Raw genomic sequence first — 23189 nt, 5'->3', positions numbered from 1 at the left:
TTAAGATGATTAACATTCTTCCCAGATTCTTCCCAGTACGCTCACAGCCAAGAGGTACAGACAAGAGGGTGGCCAGATCTAGAACAGGGGTCTCAAACATGTGGCCCACGACCCTCACATGACTGTCTTCATGCATCTATTTTTTAGTTTCTTAATAAGTGTATTAATGAGCTACGCCGACCAAACTGGTCTTGAGCTTTTGTTTCATAAGGCGCGCCATGCTGTCACCAAGCTTTGAAATATGACTGTGGAACAAAAATTGTGGAGTTGGCTCGGAGATAATCGGGTTTTGCCTGCGTTATTATCATCATCAAGGCTCTCAAAGAACAAAAAGAAGAAGACTTCTCTTTCGCGCGAGCGTGCGCATGCTACAGTTGGCTATGCTATATGTGGTTTTACCTGCGTTAATACCATCATCAAGGCACTCGAAGAACAAGAGGAACACTTCTCTTTCGTGCGAGCTGCGCCTGTAGCGGTCGCCTCTGGAACTAAGGTAACGCTTACGGCGCGGGACTTTGCCCCAGCTTAAGAACCTGGCGAGCCGGCTCTTAAAAGCCATATTGACACGTGCGAAAGGAAGGTCGCCGGGCAAGAAATACCACACAGGCAGAAAAAGTGGCGCAGGTCTAACAAAACCAATAAAGACTGAGCAAGAGCGCGCGCTGTTCCAAACGGCTTCTTCGTTTGTTTTTGCTGGATGCCGGCTCGTGCTCGCTGCAATTCATGAGCAGGTGGCATTATACCTACACAGAAAAAAAAAGTATCGCCCCGATGCTTGTGCAAGTGGACATACATAAGCAGAAAAGACCAAGCGAGCACAGTGTGGGCACTTCGTAAAAAAAGTGATAAAGGCCGAGGCACAGTCGCACTAACGCGTGAAGTACGGCTTGAGTCGTACCACGTGAACAATTTCTGGGTAGTACTTTTGACGTTGGGGCGACATGGTTCCATCGGGGACAACCTCATAGTTCACATCACTCATGCGACGCACCACTTTGTACGGTCCAAAGTAGCGACTCAGGAGCTTTTCGGAGAACCCTTGGCGGCGAACCGGAGTCCATACCCAAACTTGATCTCCTGGGTAGTACCATCTCCCACTTAAGGGAACCATGCGGGGATGCGAACGAGCGCATGGGTCGACCTAAAGTTCCGTTCATCACGGGCACCTTGCCCGATGTTAACGCGCCGTTGCATGTGGAGCACATCATGAATTCACTGTAGTTGCTGTTGCTGTTACTGGTCTCGAACTCTTGTTGGAGCACGCCCGCGGGTTCATCGCGCGTCTGCAGAATCTCGTTCTCCGACGCCATCACGTGATTGCTGAGAGAGTGTAAGGGGGAGAGGCCACAGCGTCTTACCCAGCCCTTTACAGAGGCCCGAACGCGCTAGCGCGTACCAGCGCGTTCTGACTAGGATACAACGCGCTGGTTCATCGAGCGTCTGCAGAATCTCGTTCGTCGACGCCATCACATGATTGCTGAGAGAGTGTATGTGGCAGAGGCAACAGCGTCTTACCCAGCCCCTTACACAGGCCCGAATGCGCTAGCGCCTGCCAGCACACGTGGTTTTGTCTGTGTTACGCCAAACTAGGACAGCATACGGCAGCCCTGGCCCCTAAATTGCTCTGCACGTATCATCATCAAGGCGGTCGAAGAACAACACGAAGAAGACTTCTCCTTGGCGCGAGCGCGCGCTCAATATGTTACAGATGGCTATGGTAGGTTTTAGAAAGCGGATGGTCGCCAATGGAACTACGGACAAAGCCCAGAGCAAAAGCTGCTTCGCATCTAAAAAACGCTGGCATCGAGGCACCATAGCGCTGAGACTACCGAAGCGCGTCCTGTCGACGCTAGTCCGCGTCACGATGCAGCACTCCACTTCACCTCTCCAAGACGGTGCGACCGCCCCACGCCAACAAGGTCACTGTGAAAGGTAGAAGATGTGAAAGATATAAGGCGCGTCTGTAAAGGCTCACGGATGAGCGGCGGTGGCGCAGTGGTGAAAGCGCCTAACTCCCATCGTCGTGGACCGAGAGGTCGTGTGTTCGACTCCCAGGTCATCCAAATCAACGAAGTTTTTTCTTCCGTTTTTCTTTGCCGTCTGTTCGTGTGCATTCGACGGACCTCACATCCGTGACGGAAATTATGTCAATAAAGTCTTGGTGGACCCATCATAAAACACTTTCGTGTTAATATTAATACTCGTTCTTTACTTTCTGAAACCATAGTGTGATAGTGAGGCATACCATATAGTTGGCGTCTGCGACGTAAGGCAAACAACGTCGTGGTCTTTAATGTGCATGCATCCCATGCACGCACGGTACACGGGCGTTTTCGCATTATAACCCCATCTAAATGCGATCACCGCGGCTGGAATGTCGTCCAGCACTGTCGGGCTTGGCAGCGGGACGTCATTGCCGCGCAAGTAAGCTAAACATAGAAATCAATTAGAAGCAGGTTAAGCTGCCGCGTCGAACAAAAAACTCACATACCGGCATTAAATGCATCTTTGACAGCACTCACCAAGAGGCAATAAATGCTGCTCCACAAGCAGCTCTACTTCGTGACATAGGCCGTTTCACAGTTTTGAGTACTATTTCATTAGCGATGTATGAGCAACACGTACTTTGTTTGCCACGCTTTCAGTAACTCTTCGTTGTTGGCATAGCGGAACGAAGTAGTGTTCTGTATCACAACGGCAGCAATAAGGGTCAGCCCCGGCTCCGACCCCCGCACATACGCGCAGCCTGCAACACCCCTGCACTAGATCGAGTGCGCGCTATACACCGTCCTAAATTCAAATACTCACACCCAATGGCGGGAAGGTCTCGCACAGTTTGAACTTGGTGACATCCATCCGCCTAAACAATTACAGCCTAACCAATCACTAGCCAAATTAGCTAAGGATTCAGACGTATGAGGAAAATATTGCTGTACCATTTCTAGTTAAAGATAAAGCAATGTTTCATTTTTGATAACATAGTGTGAAACCCACCAGTGGTACAAATCCTCAACTAAGCGTGGTGCAATGCATATTCGTCATACTAGAATAAACAAACCACAGACGCGTCAGGTAACTTATTATCACTTTACAAGGGTATAATTTCATCATATGCATGCCAGAGTAGCGAAAAGAGTCACAAGGTCAACAACGTCAAGTGGCGAGAGTGATGAGAAGGAGAAACGGACAGGAGAGCAGGACGTTCTTCGGAACTCAAGTAAATGAAAGGAATGTGAAAGAAAGAAAGAAAAGGTAGTTTGCGGTTTAGCACCGACTGTGCGTCTCCGACACGTCCGTAAGGCCGAGACGACCCGTAGAGATATTACGCCCTTCTAGGGGGCGGGAAACCGTGGCCTCGCCGCTGCACCGCTGCAGCAAAGCTCCGGGGACCGGTGGTTTGGCGAAGGGCAAGGGTGTTTCTCCACGATGGAACAGCTGCGAACATGTGCGCATGCACAGCCACGTGACCTTATAGTACGAACCAATAGCACGCAAGGGCGCCTGGTGCAACGCTTGTCACCCTCCTCGCTCTCCGTCTTTAATAGGGGAGCTGTTTAAGCTGGAGGTTGTGCAGCCGCCATCGTTTCGGAAAAGTCGGCGAATGTGCGCCACCGAAAGCAGGCATGTGCCCGCCGTTCCTGGCATAGTATAGTACTATAGCAAGCAGGTGGCATAGTGAGGGTGAGGAGGCAGGAAAGGAGGATGGGCGAGGGTAAAACATGAAGTAGCCTTGTGTTGTACAGGTTAACAAATGGCATTAATAGTCACGCAAGGAGGCTGGAAAAAGAAGTGAAGGTGAGGAGCAAAGGAAGAAGGAGGGGAGAGGGTAGAGAATTGCATAGCATTGCATAGCATAGTTTAGGAAAGTGCATATCATAGCCCTTCGTAATATAGCAAGGAGTTGGGAAAGAGAGTTGAGAGTGGGAATGAAGGAAAAGAGGAGAGCAGAGGGTAAAGCACGGCGTAGCCTTGTATAGTACAATTTAGCAAAGAGCATGGCATAGCCATGCATACAATAGTATAGCCCGGGGGTGGGAAAGTAAGTTAGGGTGAGGAGGTGGGAAAGGAGAAGAAGAGTATCCAGAGAATGGCACAGCTTGTATAGTACAGTTTATCAGAGCATTGCATAGCCCTGCATAATATAGCAAGGGTGTCGGAAATGGAATTGCGGATGAGGAGGAGTGATGCAAAGGTGAGGAGCAAAAAATGAGGAGTGGAGAAAGTAACTCATTCGCTAGCCTTCTGTAGTAGAGTTTAGAAAGAGCATATCATAGTCATGCGTACTATGGTATAGCAACAGAGTGAGAAAGGAAATTGAGAGTGTGAAGGAAGGGAAAAGGAGTGAAGAGGGTAAAGCATGGCGTAGCCTTAGATAGTGTAGTTTACAAAGAGGATAGCATAGCCATGCATACAAGAGTATAGCAAGGGGGTGGGAATTAAAGGGAAGTGAGGTTGAAGAGGAAGGGAATGAGGAGGGCAGAAGGTAAAGTATAGTCTAGCCTTTTTAGCAAGGGTGTGAAAAAGGCAAATGAGGGTGGGGGGCAGGAAAAGGAGGAGGTAAGATAAAAAAGCGGATGTGCGTCAAGCAGCTGCTGGCATGACATAACCACGCATACTACAATATAGCAATTGTTTGGAAAGCGAAGTGAGTGGTGAGGAGGACTGAGGTAAGGGTGAGGAGGCGGAAAAGAAGGAGGCGAGAAAGCGGACGTGTGCCAAGCAGCTCCTAACATAGTATAACCATGTGTAGTACAGTATGGCAATAAGTGGAAAAGGGAAGTGATGGTGAGGAGTGATGTGAAGGTGAGGAGGAAGGGAAGGAGTAGGGAGAGGGTAGAGCGTCCCATAGTCTTGTATAGCATAGTTTAACAAGGGAATGGGAAATAGAAGTGAATGTGAGGAGAACTGATGCAAAGATGAGGAGGAGGAAAATGAGCAAAGGAGAAGGTGACAGGGTAAACCATAGCATAGACATGTACAGTATAGCCTAGCAAGGGGCGGGAAAAGGAAGTGATGGTGATTAGGAGTGATGTGAGGCAAAGGAGGAGGGAAAGGAGGAGAGAGGGTAACACAAAAAGAGATAAAGAAAGGAGATGAAGAAAACTGAATCTGCATTCGCCTGGCCCACTCTTTACAGAGATTTCACGGCGTGCAATTGGCTTTAATTTTTTCCCTCTCGCGTGCGCTGCTAATTTGGCATATATCCGTTTCCCTCACATGAGGTAAAAGAGATCGATCGTTATGGTGGCAATAGTGAAAAATGGACGTCGAACGTTGGAAACAGCCGAACATAAAACAAAGATTTCTACTTGCGTCGCTGGCTGTCGACCGCGTCTTCTCGGCCAGTCCTACTGAGCGTCAGAATACGAGGAAGCGGGTGCAGATATGCGTACCTGGCCTGAGGCGAGTACAGATGCTTTTCGAAAGGCAGGTGCGTCCTGATGGCGCCCGGCCTGCCCTTCAGAACCGAGCGCTCGGCGCCTCCCCTCTCCAGGGGAGGCATGCTGCGCCTGAACTGCTCCATGTCCTGAGGAGGAACTCCGCCGCTGCAAAGAACGTATATCGCATTCGCCGTTATCCAAATTGAAAGCTTTCTGACATACATATTCCGTTAAGAGAAACAAAATAGCGTTCTGCTGCAAAGTGATAACCAAGAAGGAAGCCGACGTTTGCTGAGACGTTAGGCTGACGCTATCACGGCCAAGATTTTTGATAACGGCTATAAAAAAATAAGATCCGGCAGATCCCAGACACTGTGGAAATCGGTGTAATGCGAAGCAGTCAGCAAAAAGCTGCATACATCGCCTTGTTTATGTTTGAGGCAAATGAAGTCGTTCATGTCAGGACATCTAGTTCACTATATATCGCACGTTTTTCATGCACGCATGCATGCACAATCTGGTATATGGCATGCCAGTGATACGTAAATTCTGGCATATACAATACATGACCTGCCATTTATGTTCGTCAGGCACCTATCTCATCCCATTTAATTTTGGTATATATCCAGTTAACAAAGTGGCCGGAAGCGCACCAAGACGGTGTAATGTAAATCATGTCGTACATGAGATGCATGTCATGATGTGCTTCTTCGACGTCATACATTCACGTCGCGCAATAGCAATCTTGGTGTATATCAAGGTAGCCAAATGGCCGCGAGGGTGACGTGTACAGCACATTGGATCTTCGAGACGCTCACAACCAGATGCCCCTGGATGATCAATCAAAAAGCTCAGTGCCATCATCACGCATCGCAAATTATTCTGCTATAACCGCCTGCCACATGGCGTGTCTTCTGCCCCGCTATTTTCAGCGTAAAATGAACAGCATGCTGAACGGGTTGCCGGGAGTCCAGGCGTATTTGGACGATGTTCTGGTTGCAGAAAAGGCGAATGACAGTGGAAAGAAATTCAAGGCGGTTCTTCAGCGATTCCGAGAGTACGGAGTCAAGCTAAGAAAGGCCAAGTGCGCCTTCAGGATGCCTCAGGTTTCGTACCTTGGGCATAGATTATTACGGAAGAGCTGCAGCCTCTGGATAAAAATATGGACGCCATAATGAAGGTGCCAACGCCCAAGAACGTTAAGTGGCCTGCGTTCCTACTTGGGTCTTCTCACATACTACAACAAATTCCTTCTCAATATGGCCAGTTTGCTATCTCCGCTCTGCGACTTGCTCACGAAAGGACGTCGCTGGAATTGGGGCTCTCAAAAGCAAGAAGCATTCGAGAAGTCAAAGGAGTCCTTACGCGATGCCAAAATGCTTACCCACTTCGATCCCACTCTGCCGCTGCAGCTAGGATGCGATGCGCCACCGAGCGGAATTGAAGCTATGCTTTCCCAGCGCATCGTCAAGCTTGACAAGCCTATAGGCTTTAGGTCTTGAAGGCTTTCCAAAGCGGAAATGAATTATTCACAACTTGAGCGTGAAGCGTTGACCAGAATGTTCGGCGTTTCGATCTTTCGCGGTTACCTACTGGCCTTCACCTTGGTCACGGACCACAAGCTCCTGGTGGGTCTATTTCGCGAAGCTCGTGCCATACACCCATGGCCGCGGCAAGAATTCAGCGTTCATGCTTGCTACTTGTAGAGTACCCGTACAAAATAGAGTACAAACCTGGCTCGGATAATCTGACTGTAAGCAAAAACGGGCGCAAAGCTCCTCCCCGATGTGTCGCGGCAGTTACGTGTGCCGCTTAATCTGACAACGTGTCGAAGGCATAGGCAAGCATGATAACGGTTGCCCTTTTGCTACTGGCTGGCTACAGCAAGCAGTGACTGCTCGTCACATGAGGGAGGAACATTGCGCTGATCCTCACCGTCTTGCATGCGTAACCATGCAAACCTCAATTAAACTTTGCAGCGGGATATCTCGGTGCACAGACATGCAAGAATTCGTCCAAGTGGAACTGTGCAGAAACGCGATTGCCTACAATTTTTTCAATACAAACGTGCCTGCTTGCTGCACTCATTAAAAAGTTCATTTTTCAATCTTAGTTAATTGGGCGTCTGACAGCGATAATTGTCTCACTTTGTGTCCCCCTGAATACATAACTTATCTGCAAAGGTGGTTTTCACGTTTTTCTCAGTGCTGAATTTTAACAAAACCGTAAAGCTTAACTTTGAACACCCGGTATAGGCACTGGATCTTGACATGCAATGTAGTGTAGGTCAAGCACATGACAAGTGCTTTAGATTTACATAATGAACATGTCTCGTGTACCTGTATATGTTGTAGACGATGTACTGCAGCCAGGTGGTTCCGCACTTGGGGTAGCTGACGATGAACACGTCGCCTGGGAGTGGCTGGTAGGCGAGAGCCGATCGCACGCACTGCTCGGGAAAATAGTAGCTCCAGGGAATGCCCTCAATCATACGTGTCAGTGGCCGCACTGCCATCTACGTACAACATGGAGACTTTACTGCAGCAGGGAACGTGTGTTCGACATACGAAACGTCAAGTGAGTCAATTACAGACGGTCGTGATGGTATCAATCAGGACCGTCTGTAATTGACATCCGCTGAGTCCGCTGGTCGTGGTATCAATTCAAAAGTGCCGAAAATACTAAATGCACAACAAGTGTTTTATTGGCTTACATTTTTCGACAGTCACTGTAATGCAGCAGCCTGTCTCGAGATTGGAAGTTGAGGAGGATTGTTCCAGTTCCTAAGAAAGGCCCCTCCCTCCAACTGCCACGCAATCTCGCTAATCAGTGTGTGCTCGAATATCAAGGAACAAGTCATTTACACCCATACCGTCAACTTTCGAAAATATCGTTAACTCTTCCAACCCACTAAGAAAGGGAAAATAGACAACCACCCGTTTGTAGCACGAAGCCACAAGGAAATCCATACGGATTTCTCAGAAATAAAGCCTTTTAGTTGCCGAAAAATTCGTCCTGGACCGGGGATCGATCCCGGGACAAACGCCTTTCCGGGGGCGGTCGCTCTACCAACAGCTACAACCAACGGCTTCGTGCTACAAACGGGTGGTTGTCTATTTTCCCTTTCTTAATCCTTCCGCCACCTTGCGGGATTCCGCAGAACTGATTTGCAATATCTTCCAACCCATGTCAACACAGGTTTCAAGAATGTTTTTATGTGAAACTCAACTTGCCCTCTTTCTTCACAACGTTCATACAAACATTGATCAAAACATTTCCGTTGACGCCTTCTTTACTCATTTCAAAAAGGCGTTCGACAAAGTCCCACAGAAATGGTTGCTATTGAAACTCTCGCGAATTAACTTACATCTTTTAATTATAGACTCGATTAGATACTTCCTTAGAAACCGACAGCATTTAGGGTACGCAAATAACATTTCTTCGAGCTCATGTCCTGTTTTACCTGGCGTGCCACAAGGCACTGCCTTAGGGCGACTCGTTTGCTGATTTATATTAACGGCCAACCCAGTAATATTTCTTCACACATACGTCTGTTTGCAGATGACTGCGTCATTTATCGACCAATCATTGCCGTGACCAACAAGCCGTTAGTGCAAAACGATTTATTTATTACAATGAGATAATTTGTGCAATGACTGGTTAATAAACGTCCTTGCTTTCCTTTCATGGGCAGCAGGAGTGCCCACATTTTAGATACTCTCTTAACGACAACATCACTTCAGAATCTTTTGCGAAACACCTAGGCGTTACTCTATTTAGTGACCAAACGTGGGAAACACATATAACCAATATTACTAACGACGCTAACCGTACCTTAGGTTACCTCCAGGGGAACTATTAGCTTACAAAAGACTAATCCGACCCAAATTAGAATATGCTAGCTATATTTGCGATCCTCCTGAACGCATTCTAATTGATCTCACTGAATCGATACAAAAAACGGCGCAGTTTGATTTATATATTCCGACTACTTTTACGCTACTAGCGCAACCAAATTAAAAGACAACACTACTACCAAGTCCTCAGACACGCCGACAAATCGCAAGGCTTTCATTACATAATTTGTTTTTCATGTTTCGCCTAACTGTTCTTTCTTCTATCAAACCAGCTCATCGCAGCTCTCAGCGCATCAGCCACGTAAGCGCTGTATACCCTACACATGCCCGCACAGCCACGCAGCTGCATTAATTTTTTTATCGCGACAGCCATCGACTGAACAAACCTACCTCAAACCTTGTCCTTCATGTCAACCTTGTTCACTTCAAAGCCGCCGTCGAGTCATTTTTTGCCAACTACAACTAATTTTCTTTTACCCACCCCTCATGTAAAACACTGTTTGCAGGTTCCTTGAGGTATCTTCGCCAAAATTAAAGACGTATATATCGATATACATAGATTTTCTTATGTTTTTCACTGTGACATTCTTTCATGTAATTAAACTAATAGCCAAGGAGATAGTTTTAAAACCTTATGTGCATATATATATATATATATATATATATATATATATATATATATATATATATATATATATATATATATATATATATATATATATATATATATATATATATATATATATATATATATATATATCGCCAGCACCGGGCATACCTTTGAATCCTTTAGGGCTACTATATTGGAATCGGGATTCACGTCACATGAGCGCGAAATGCGCGTGTCATTTTTAATTCACAAGTTCAACGCGATTCCTGGTGGCTTAAAGGCAAACGCGGGTAAGCTGGATGGCGTGCTTGCATAGCATACAGTCCGAACTTAAATGCTGCAACAAGCTGGCCTTTGTTAGTCTGGACATTCGTTCTTTGGGGAATGTGTTCTTTTCGTTGTTGTTTTTTTTCTTTCTTTTCTTTTTTTTTGCCCGATTCTATTCGCAGAGTGCGCTCCTTTGCTACGTACGCATTGCGGGGCGCCAATTAATCTATGTGCTTTGTTCATGTCTCCCGGTACTTCACTGGCCAGTGACGCGGTTTCTTGTCTAACGCGATATCTTTGTCTTTGCTATTGTTATTCGCAGTGTTGTGCCCACCGTACGCCTATAACTTGTTGTTCTCGATGAGCAGAGCGTCTGATTGTGGTGTACTTTGCCACAGTGTGAAGCTACACCCCTGTAAATAATGCCTATAACATGTACTGCACTCATTCTGACGAAGGCTGGCCCACCGGCCGAAACGTCAATAAAACCACATTTCATTTCCTACGTGAATCCTTCTCTTCAACCATCTTTCGTACCGGACCCATCGATCTTCATACCCAAAGTTGATAGATAGATAGATAGATAGATAGATAGATAGATAGATAGATAGATAGATAGATAGATAGATAGATAGATAGATAGATAGATAGATAGATAGATAGACAGATAGACAGACAGATAGATAGATAGATAGATAGATAGATAGATAGATAGATAGATAGATAGATAGATAGATAGATAGATAGATAGATAGATAGATAGATAGATAGATAGATAGATAGATAGATAGATAGATAGATAGATAGATAGATAGATAGATAGATAGATAGATTCAAAGTAACTTTGGTTCGTCAAAAAAATTACTTCGTATTAGGATACAAAAACAAACTCACGCTTGCCGCAGCCTGTGTACGCGAATCAACAGTGGCGACTGCTAGGAAGCTTGACACGCCGCGAAGTGCCCAATGAGCGTGGTGAAGGGCGTGCACGGACGCTATATAAAAATGCTTTGTTCGTTGACCTGTCCCAGCTAACCGCCACCTGGCACCTGTGATTCGTCGTATACAAAAAAGCTCTACACGTACATATCCGGGCAAACGCATTTTTATGTTGTGCTTCACGGCCCCAATAAATCTTTTTTTTTTTTCCTAATGCAATCGACCTTTCTTCTCATCAGTCTGGTGCTCACCTCGCTTTTGACGATTAAGTACACGTCACCAACACCGCGTAAGACAAAACACAAAACCTGCCATACTGCATTCATTTCGCGCTCGTCACTCTTCGTTCAGAGCGACGGTCCATCATCAAGAACAGTCGGCTGCATGAGCGCTGGATGGTAAGAACGGCGTATCATCCTGCAGAAGGCATGCATAGGTCTAAATAAATAGCAGCGCCGAAATGCTCGTTGTGTAGCGTACGTGTACACGTGCTACGTTATCTTTCTGCCACTACGTGCGCTGTGATTGTCTACCTTGTACGCCGCACTTTCTGTGTTTATTCGCTCCAAGCCGATATGTTTATTTTGTATTCACTCTGTACGTACGATGAAAAATAGTACGCTTAGCGGGTAAAATCAGGAATGAGGGCGCACTGCAATGCGTCTACAGCAGCACCGTCGAGGCAATGTGTTGAAAGTTGAAAGACTTCAACGACGCCATAGAGTGTGTGCGGGCGCCGAACGCGATCAAATGTAACTGGTAGCGAAGCTTCCATACAAGCCGATACGTTCAGAAAATGGCTGCTCACCAGCTGCTAACGCGGCTTAGCAACACCTTTGTCAGGAGAGAACACTTTCGACGAACAATAAATAAACCCGATGTGACGCAATATCCGGTAGAAAGAAGTGACGTCATTTTGGTGGCACTAGCTCAAGATTTGATCTAAAAATAGTTTTCATAGGTCCCTGATCGCTAAGGGCTCGCGCTAAGGCCAGCCGGTGAGCCGGCGAGTCGTTGGCGACTGCTTTTAAAGTCAATGCCAGCTAAACTAATATCGACTCGGGACTACGTACTGCATGTTGTTTATGTGTACTGCCTTTTAATTCGCCTCAGTTTTACTCGGAAACTTATTCTTGGAACTTTTATTCTGCGTTCGTGGCATCTTCCGCAGATGGATTAAAGCAAGCAGCAGCGTTCCTCTGATATTTGCAGCGTTGCTTATTTGCTTCGCACATGCACAGGTGCCTTAAAGTGTACATTGCTTGTGTGATTCAGTGTTAACGACAAATGAGGCCTAGTAAAGCCAAAATTATGACACTTCAGTTTTAAATGCGAAGCATTTTTTAGCGAACCTCGGGCACTTTGGCGGTTTCTATCTACGTATCTATCTATCTATCTATCTATCTATCTATCTATCTATCTATCTATCTATCTATCTATCTATCTATCTATCTATCTATCTATCTATCTATCTATCTATCTATCTATCTATCTATCTATCTATCTATCTATCTATCTATCTATCTATCTATCTATCTATCTATCTATCTATCTATCTATCTATCTATCTATCTATCTATCTATCTATCTATCTATCTATCTATCTATCTATCTATCTATCTATCTAGCCCCGTACGTCTGGGCGCTCTCCTGGTCGTCTCCATAACTTGTAATATACCGAAATTGGCATAGCAGGGGATCAGTGTATGACGAACACGATTTATTTATTTATTTATTTATTTATTAGTATACCCTCAAGACCCAGAGGGTGTTACAGAGGGGGTGGGTACAATATGAACGTGGCAAAAATAATAACAGCGAAGGAAATACAACAAATATCAATAGTTAAAAAGAGAAAAAAAAATAACAAAAACGAAAACGAAAAACAATAGTGTGCAGTTACACCATAATGTGTCTCGACACTGCGGCCTTGAACAGCCCTTGGTCCTTAGTGGCAGCAATGGTGGGGGGAAGGCGGTTCCAGTCCCTGCTCGTTTTCGGAAGAAAAGATTGCAAAAAATGGTTTGTGCGGCAGAAAGGAATGGCTACTTTATTCGGGTGGTCAACACGGGATGAGATTCGCTGGTCATGACATGAATAACCCAAATACCTATCGCGTACTTCGTGAAACCCTTTCTCTCTGTCATATGAGGCACATACCCGTAAACCAGAGTTAATGTTATGCGGGTATGTGCCACCGGTGATACAGAGTCTCAACCAACACAGTAACCGCGAATACACACATTGACAGCGCAAGGAAAGTTATAATAATAATTGTTGGGGTTTTATGTCCCAAAACCACGATATGATTATGAGAGACACCGTAGCGTAGGTGTCACAAATTAGCGGGTTATAAAGCGCGCGCGAGGCCGCTTTCAAACTGCTACGAGACAGAACAGCGCGAACCGCTCGCCAAGAAGCGAGAAAAGACGAAAAAACAAGCATCAAAAGACGCCGGCGCACCGCATCCTCCTCACCCAATGGAGCCAGGCGCAGACGACGCGATCAAACGCCCGGCAAATCCTGGATGTTTCTAGAAGGAAGGGGGGACGCATCCGCGAGCGATGCCGCCGCGATTCGAACCTACGAGAAAGCTCTCGCCCTTTCCCCAGGCTTAGCTGTACTGCACGCAGAAGAAACATCCCGACGCTTCTAGAACCCGGGGGAGAAGGGATAAAAGCGTGCAATCGACGGTAGTGAAGTCAGTGAGCGAGTCAGTCGGCCCGGTGATGGTGAAGTTACGCTAAGTGTGGCTCCGTTAGCCAAAGAAGACGTGTTTATGATGGTGTGCGGTCGGCCGATCGTCAATTTGGAAGAATTGGATGACGACGCCGTGTGAGCCGTGACAAGTCACGACGACGGTTGAGCTACGACGATCAACGCTGGAGCTGGCGTGAGTGTTTCCTTGAAGAGAAGCATTCGAATACCGTCCAAGTATTGCGGACTGGATACGCCATTGTATATTCAGGACTTTTAACAGTCATTGAATAGTTGTAATGCATGCGATTGCATTTGTAGCGTGTGATCTGTTTGTTTAGCTCCCGTTGTGTAAACACCATCTGAATTATATTGTGAAGTTGTAACTGGTACCAGCCGAGTGTGCATGTGTTTGTGTTATTTGTATTGCCTTAACTGAGAATATATTTCGTTTTCGTTTGTGTTATCGACTCTCGGCTCTGACTCGGTCTTTGGACCACAACCGGCGTTCGCTGGCGCACCAAAGGACCAACTCTAAATTGTCCGCGCTTTCGTGGTGCGTTTTCGGAGGGCCGTGACGCCAGCCCTTAGAATCCGCCCGGCGATTGCCGTCCCCATTAACGGGATTAGTGACAGTAGGGCTCCGCAAATTTTGACCATCGGGTATTCTTTAACGTACACCGACATCGCACAGTACATGGGCATCTATCATTTTGCCTCCATCGAAATGCGACCGCCGCTGCCGGGATCGAACCCAAGACCTTCGTGTCATCAGCCGAGCACCCTAACCGTTACACCACCACGGCGGACGGCAGGGAAGTGAGTAAGCTGAAGATAGAACACCCCTGGAACACGCTCAACTGCTATCCACTCGTCCACGTGGTTCGCAACGTGCACCACTTGTATTACTCATAAACCATGCTCAATGCTTCCTGCAATAAATGAGCTGAGAGAACCGGGCCTCTCATCATTACCAGTGACTTTGGCATTGATTTATCAAGACCCAATAACGCTTGGCCTTTATACGGCGTGAAAGACGGCTTGGATGTGGATGGGGCATCGAAAGATTTCGCTGCCACGTCCACGACATGAGGCATCATAGTTCATTTCATCGTAAGAGGCATCCAAGATTTCCGCCAGCTGCTCTATGCCTCGCACTTCACTACACTTAGACTCCTCATAGCTGCGATCATGAACGGACCCGATTAACAAGTCCGGTCCAGCTGCTGGTGCTCAGTGATCACGGTGATGATGAGCTTGTTCAAGAACTTTCGAAAACCCATTTTGCACATACACACGAGTTCGTGAAACGTGCGTGCGTTCTCCGTCATAGCGGACAAGTATAAGCATAACTGTAACTGTGACTGTAACGTACGTGCAGTGCGCTTGCGCGTGCCACTCGGCTGTGTATATATCTAGATAAACTTTCCTGAATGAAGCTTAGTTGCGAGTAACGTCTGTCCTAGGCATCTGTGTTTCTTCTTTGTCCTGTTCGAATTCGCGCTATCCAGTATTGAAGAATAGAAGCACTACATATCAGCTTACCGCGCCTGGTGTTGGTAACAGCCATGTTGCTGTTGGCATCGCTACGCAACTGTAAACAACTGGTTATATAATACGTGTGCGACTCTTCAACATATGAGTGTGCGTATACCACTTCCAGATTTCTCTAGCGTCAATCCGTAACGTTTCACTCAATGTGAAAAATTACGCCTCAGTCACCATCCAGTCACCATCCTTCGCATAACATCGATACCCACGGTACGTGGGATCTGCCGAATTTTTATTCAATGGTCACAATAACGATATTTTAGTACTCGGTGCCCAATGAGAACCAAGTACCGTAATAAGCACAGAAAGTGCGCTGACACTACGTGCGCTTTGTTCTGCCTTATGCTCCTATAAATTACCTTTAGTGTAACGTATGCAGGTATGCCAATTGCAGCGTGATAGATAACACCGCGATCTGCTCAAGGATAACAGGAATAATAGTAGGCACTGCGTGTTCACAAAAGAAACCGGGCGACATGAATACTGATTCGTGAAAATCTTGCGAGCACACCACTCCGAAACGTTGCCCCGGTGTCTTCGCTAGCAGAGATGGGTTGCAAGGCGTACGTGTGTTGCTATTGCGCCCTTGAACACCACATCGTATCCGCGGGTACCGAGTCATGTGTTCGGCATGAAATGTTATCCGCATTGTCCGGTTGCCCGTTGGACGCCGTACTCAACACGTTCACCAACGATGAAACGCACCTCACACCTCCGCGCACAGCAAAAAAATTAAATTCTCACCACAATAATCCAGGGAAGGCATGCAAGTGCACAACACTAAAACACGCGAGGGCGCGTGTCGCCGCAGACGAACTTTACGAGCCCGCATTTCCATTCACCGCAACGACTGCACTGAATAGAAACGGCGTGCGCCTAGCTCTCTTCAGAGGGCACTAAGGGAAATGTTTTTCTTAATAATGAAACACTGTCATAAATTCATTGCACATTGCCCCTGCATAGTGTTGTTCGGGAAACAAATTTTATATGTAAAACGCAAAGATGCCTTCGCCTTTGAATAAAACTTGGTTTTTCGCTACTGGTGTTCGTTCACTCCACACCTAGTCGCGCTTCAATCGCAGCACCCATAATTGCCCCCTGCTCATGTCGCCGGCAGTTGGTTCTGAACAGGGTATCGCCCAAAGCTTCGCGATCTATTTGGATCGACCTTGCACGATGACTGAACTTGAGGGCAGCCAGCGCACCTGTGACCTTGGCCGATCGTTTCAGTTTACGCACCAAGCACACGCGTTGGATTCCCAGCAGCCGCGCGCAAGTGACGTCAGCCGTCAGCCGTCGCTCCCACCTTGTTCGACTCTCAACGCTTCTGATTAAATACCACTTCGTATTGTAGATGTACGCTTATTGTGAGCTTACTTGCGTTTCCGCGTTTCACCTTACGTAAACACAATGCCCGCTACGTCTTCCGCACGTCTATTCGCGAGAGGGCTACGACCCGTGGTTATAAGCTTTATACCATACTTCGCTTCCTAGGGACTTATACATGCGTGCGTCAAAAATAATTCAAATTAAATTATGGAAACGCCAGGCATTCGCAAATAACTGACAGGGTCCCTTATGGATTCGCCAAAGATGCCTCGAAGGTGAAAGCCATCTCCTTTTCTCCTCAGTCAATGTATTGACTTCCCCCTCCCCCCCTCGAAAGCTTTCTGCACTTAATGTGGTTCTGATTGGAAGCATTCGCATGCTTTCTGCATCTGACCTGCTTATGCACTGCCTCTGTGATCGGGCCACCTTTGACCAAGCGAAGATCTCATGCGGTGACGTCATGATCAGGTCACAAATTTGGTGATCTGTGACGTATGATGATTTCTTTTTTGATCAATCGTGTTGATGCCGAGGGACACCGACAGTCAATTTTCGCTTTTGATGAGGCATCTAATGCTAATCAAGATCATGCTAATTGAGACATTGCTAATTATAACCTCCTTAATAGCGTTAACACCATACTAATTAGAAACGTGCTAATTGAGACCATGCTAATTAAGATCTTGCTAATAATCGACGTCGGCCACAATCTCCGCTGTTTGTCCACCCTTGCACTCTTTTTTTGTGTCTGTTTTTCTCTCTCTCTCTCTATTTCTTTCTTTGCCTTTCTCTCTGTATTTCTCTTTGATTCTCTCTCTTTCTCACTATCTCTCAGCGCTCGTTCTCTCGGCCATCCGAGTTATTCTGAGGTCTCCAATGGTGTTCGCTTTTTGAATCTGCAGCCAACCCGGCGTGGCCGCGTAAGTCATGTGACCCGTGTCAGGCCGGTCAATCACCCCTTTCCCCCTTCCTTAAAAGATGATGTAATAAACATTGGGAGAACACTCTCCAGTCTGGCCCGAACACTCCGTGTCCGTATCGTTACTCCGTGCGCCCTCCCGTCGGCTGTCCGCGGGCTACGCCGCGCTCCTGCCTATACAACACATGGCGTCGATATAACAATTTCCTTGCATCTTATGATCCTCTTTGCTGAAGTCAGCAGAATTTTTAGTGGATGAAGTATAGATCGCCTGTTGCATTCAAAACTTCTGTGGCATCCATAATATGCTCTCGTAGGTTGTCATCTGGTTGTTGTGTAAGCTGTCGTAGTTTGTTAGCGTAGGTCACGACACTGTCCTCGGCTGAATGAACGAAGCGCCGACAGTCATCGCAGCGACGAGTCGCGCAGTTCGACGGATATCTTATTGCAGCGAAGGCAAAGTGGTGGGGGGCCAGGAATCACGACGAGGCTTTGCACTCCACAGACAGCAAAAATTCGGGGACTATCGCCTACGCGGACTCAAGGGTCGAAACAACACCACGATTAAGCGTCCGCATTTGTTATATGTCCGCTACTTTCCATCTTTCTGTTCATATTGACTTGAGCTCCCCGGAAACTTGTAGTGGCTCTTGAATATAGGCGTGTTGCAAGTGCTCAGGAAGCCACAGAAACTTGATCATTATTTTTGTGGGCTCCCGGTCAATACCATGGCATCGAAGACATTTGACAAGAAATTCACCTCGTGTAACTTCCTTTTCGTCATCGTTCACTTGCACGTGAACATCCATACATGCGACATTTGAAATTGGCCTATAGAGCTTATTTCCTTTACCTCTATAATGTCCCGAAGACCGTCTCTGAAGTGCTGAACCCGGTTAGGGCGACCAGTTATGCGCATGTAGGAAAACAGAATACACAACCAGCTTACCGATGGGGATACGAGGCAGTACGACACGGTAGTGATTGTCGCTGGCTAAAGCCAGCACCTCGGCCCAAGGCCGATAAATTCCTTTTGGAAGAGAACATGAACATACGTGACCGTACGGAACGTCATCTAGTACGACGGAACGACGACGGAACGTCGGCCGGACTGGCACCCCATCTTGGTGAGGTGCCCGGCCTCACCACCATTCCTGTAATACACTATAAAGAACTCTCGCTGTTCTACTGCACTTTATTTTAGCCGTTGAGTGTTTCCTAAGTACCGCTTGAGCGCTTATTGTCCCTGTGTGAATGTACTTTTGTTTCATACTATTTATGCTCTTTCTAATGTGCATTCTATTACGCATTTTAATAAGTACCATGAAAGAAGGAAAAAAAGTGCCTGGATGCTCCCCTTCGGTTCGTGGGTGCGCGGCTTCGAATCCCACCTTGCCAAGAAATTTTTTTTTTCGCCAAGAATTTTTCTTCTACTATCTCTTCCTTTCTCTTTCTCTCTGTACTCATTCTCTCACCTATCACAGTTATCAGATTTGTGTGCCGGGCAAATCGGCGCAAGGGTTCTCTGAGCGAAGCAGAAGATGAAGAAGAGTACGAAGAGAGCGCATCCCGGTTCATGATGATAGTTCGCGGATTACGGACTGATGCTCGGCTTAAACAGCCATGCTGTTAAAATTTTTGCGTCGAAGTGGTTAGTTCACACTGGTCGTCCACATCAAGGTACGTTTCCTTATCTGTGGCTCTTACTTTGTTTTTGCGGGCCTACCGCAATCGAAGGCGGGGTCACTGACGGTGGCGAACCCTCACGATACCTTCCTAACTCTTATCAACCCTCATTTTTATAAGGTCAGGTGAGAAATATTCATGGTTTTTCACACACTCGCCTGGTGGCAACTTCGAGCCTTTCGAAGCCCAGTAACGATCACGAACCACACAGCGCGAGCCACCGTAACAAAAAAAGCAACAGACTGAAAAGGAAACAACGTTTATTACACTTTCGGGACCTGTTAACTTTATATGTCATCGAGGAATATCGAATTCCTTCCACAGGTCCATGACGTCACTCCCAGCCGTCTTGACTTTGATGCGTTCCAGCATCCTCTGCACCTGCACCGGGGAGAAGTGTTCCTTCCACTCGCCGACGGCGCCCTTGCGCACAAACTCGCCCGTCATGGGCCTCCGGATCAGTTCTTCCAGGCTCGTTCCCGCTGGCAAATCTTGGACTTTGACGCTCTCCGCTTTGTGCTAAAATGTATTTTTTAAAGAAAAGAGTAAAAAAGTCACAGTTTCGCCGCAACGGCGAAGCAATGAATGCGATAGCAATGAACTGGAATGTAACGCGAAGAACGGAAAGCAGCTCGAAATTGCCAGCGCGTCGCTCGACCCGAAGGACGCACGAAAAGAACGCACACAGGACGAGCGCGAACTATCATGCGTCACAGCTCGGCACTTGTAGCGCACTGCTCAAACATAAAGCAGGACGCACGAAACGAACGAACAGGTACACAAAGGACGAGCGTGAACTCTCACAGTAGTTACTTATTTCTGTTTGAACAGCGCGCTCCTTTCGCAAACGCGGCCGCTGCAGCGAGCGAAGTCACCTTCGTACGCTCTGTGACTTCAGCGCAGACACCGCGGGGAAAGCACAAGACATACAACCGCCCGTTCCACCCCCCTTCCCACGGCCGCCCCCTTCTTTCCTCGAGATAAGCGCACGAAGGCGACCACGCCCTGTAGGGCGAAGAGCAACGGCGTTCGCAGGAGCGGGGCGACGCGCAACGTGCTCACATCGCGCGCACATCGCGCGCATATCGCGCCATCTATGTGGTCGCTAAGAAAGCATGCTGAAGGAAATGGTGTATATAATTAGCTCGCCGTTAGCAGGCTCAAAGACGGTACTGTTGGTGCCGTAACCGTCTAGTGCCGCGCGTTGGAAAGCGAGAGGTCGCCCGATCGATTCCGCGCGTCGGAAAGTCTTTCTGAATTATTTTCTTCGTGGCTTATATATGTGTATATATATATATATATATATATATATATATATATATATATATATATATATATATATATATATATATATATATATATATATATATATATATATATATATACAGTTCATGACGGCAGCGACGGCGACGGCAAAAATCAGACGAGACTGTCCATATAATTGCTATCGCAATAAAATTGCATCGCATTCTCACTACCTTAAGATTTCCCACTGGGATTCACTGAATTGAGTAGTGTAACTTATTGTAAAGTTCTGATGCATTCAAACCTGATATATTGATTATACTCAAACTACATATTGTCACGTGGTCGCGACGTCGACGAAGACAGCAGCCGGCGTGTTCAAGATGAAACTGTTTATTTGGCCAAACTTGTGGCCGGGAAATGAAAACTCAAACTACAGCAATGCACGCCGTACACTGATATCAGCGAACAGGGCGTCGGCCGTCGATAAACTGACAAGCGGTGAAGCTCGTCGACAATTATACATGTGCCATCGAATATTCAAGCGTTATCGCTGGTTGTCGCGCAAGTTCTAGAATAAGCTTGAGTATTCGAGTCTTGCGCGCAATCTTAACAAAACGATCTACAATAATCGCGAAGCCTCTCGAACAATGAGGCGGGGTTTCCGCTGAGCGTTATTGCTGACAGTCTTTGTGGGCGAAAACCGAATACAGCAAAAGTGATAATAAGAAACGCACGTCGCAATATTTTGTCGCAAAGTAGTGCGATATCGTTCATACGCTGATATTCATACGTTTTTGCGTACCCAAATCCGACGCAAATCAAATGCTTCAATCGAAACGAGCCAATTACTCTGTGACATATCTATAAGAGACAAATCTAAGTTTCACTCTATTATTCTACTATATACATATAACAATTCATGGGATTTTGGGAGATGCGCAAGCGACGCTCCAGCGTGACTGAATGGGAAGGAGGTATGTTTTGAGGCCCATAGGAACATTCTGGTGAAACTATAACGGCGTCGCACATGGTAGCTAGCTTTCCAGCGCATTTTAATATGTGTTTTACAATACAGCTCATGAGGCTTTTGTAGGCAGCGTTGAACATTCGGGCGTCCTAGGTACCAATCAGTGGCGGGGCCATGGGGGTGGTTTGGGGGCCTCAACCCTCCCCTCTCTCCCAAAACTGTTTTACATTTTGCATGTGTATATTTATGGCGACAACGTATCCGGTAATATCCTGGAAGGAACAAAAGTGATATCCAGCTGAGCCCTACAAATCATTTTGACGCAGCTTAGTTCCAGTGGCCGAATCCTGTCTGATCCGTCTAATTATCGTCCTATTTCGCTAACATGCTAAGCGTACAAACTTATAGAACATACAATTTACTCCCACCTGGCAAAGCCATTGCTGTTGGGTGTCACCTGCGTGCAGAAGTGCTATTCATGCTGGTACTCGACACCATCTTCTTGTTATGCGTCACGAAGCTAAGACGTTTTTGTGAGAGAAAGCGATGATGTAACAGTCATCGAAAGAAACGAAGCCGTTCGTTTACGAACAAGACGAACACATATTTACTGAGCACAAGGACAATGAAGATAATACAAAAGCAAACAGAGCAAAAAAAAAATACGTGCGTAATACAGGGCGACACATCTTCAAGGAAAAGTTTCACCGTTCGGTGAAACGGGCAGAGAAGCCGTAGGGGACAGGATCACAAATGAGGGTGGCGATGGCAGCTGATGCAGTAGCACTGGAGACGCGGCGGTAGATACTGGACCCAGTGGAGGGCACCATTACGGCGTTCGCCAGCAAAATCTCGCTCTCTATCGTGGAGACGCAGGTGGGCTTTGATTGCGCGTCCTTGCGACGATCTGGGTAGGAGCATGCAGCGACCTTCAGCCAGGTACACGGCCGACCACTACTCTTGCGCCCTGGGCACCGTCTTCTCCCGGCCACGTCTATCCTGCTCCGCCGTTCTTCTATGGAGTCTCCTCTTCCGAACCACCGGGGATGGCGCTCATTGGTTGGGTCTCCCTTGCGCCACGTGCAGCAGGCGCAGAGGCTCATCTTCGTAGTGCTCTTCTTCTGCTGTGTCTACACCGCTCGCGCACTTCATCACAAAGCCGCCCCCTCCCCCCCCCCCCCCTGTTTTAGGGGCGAAGCTCCTTAAGGCGGCACCCGTTCGTCCCTCGTAGTCGTAGTAGTAGTCGTAGTGCGTAACCATTCTTACGCTTTGACCTCCAAGGTGGTGCCGGTGGGAGATTTTTCCTGTGCGTTGTTGAACAATAAAAAATTCGCAGCGTGCGCGTTAACTAAAAGCCGAATTCTTCGGTCTCATTCCCCATTAGCAGCCATTGGCATGTTCCAGTAGGAAACGTTAGTAGAAATAGAAGTGTAAGTGTTAGCTAAAAGCCGACTTCTTCTGTCTCTCATTCCCATTAGCAGCCATTGTTTACCTCCAAGGTAGTGCCTGGTGAGATTTCTCCTTTGCGTCATTAAACAATAAAAATTTTGTTCAAAACGCCGTTGATTGATGAAATAAACCACCGAAAGACGCCAGATGTTTTGTAAAAGCAAAACGAAAGAACGCCAGATGTTTTCTAAAGCAATGGTTTTCTAAACAATGAAAATTCACAGCGTACATGTAAAATTAAAGTGAGCTGCAAGTCGTCATAACTCATCGAACCTTTAATATAAACGCG

The 23189-nt window shown here is 46.8% G+C and overlaps 1 protein-coding gene across 2 annotated transcripts in view; it reads right to left on the bottom strand.

Moving 5' to 3' along the window:
* The window catches only part of LOC119373188 (sulfotransferase ssu-1), an 87789-nt gene that overhangs the window by 12010 nt on the left and 52590 nt on the right, over window positions 1-23189 (bottom strand). The window contains exon 5 of one of the 2 annotated variants that reach the window (XM_049420358.1): window positions 19477-19617. The exons of the other annotated variant lie outside the window; for it this stretch is intronic. Within the exon in view, the coding sequence (XP_049276315.1) occupies window positions 19531-19617 (87 nt within the window). The 3' untranslated portion in view covers window positions 19477-19530. Of the gene's footprint in view, window positions 1-19476; window positions 19618-23189 lie in introns of those variants that run through there. 2 annotated transcript variants of the gene reach the window in all.

Source organism: Rhipicephalus sanguineus, chromosome 11 (genome assembly GCF_013339695.2).
Source record: "Rhipicephalus sanguineus isolate Rsan-2018 chromosome 11, BIME_Rsan_1.4, whole genome shotgun sequence".
Lineage (NCBI taxonomy): Eukaryota > Metazoa > Arthropoda > Arachnida > Ixodida > Ixodidae > Rhipicephalus > Rhipicephalus sanguineus.
Note: the sequence above shows the minus strand (reverse complement) of the source record. Positions and strands in the feature narration are given on the sequence as shown.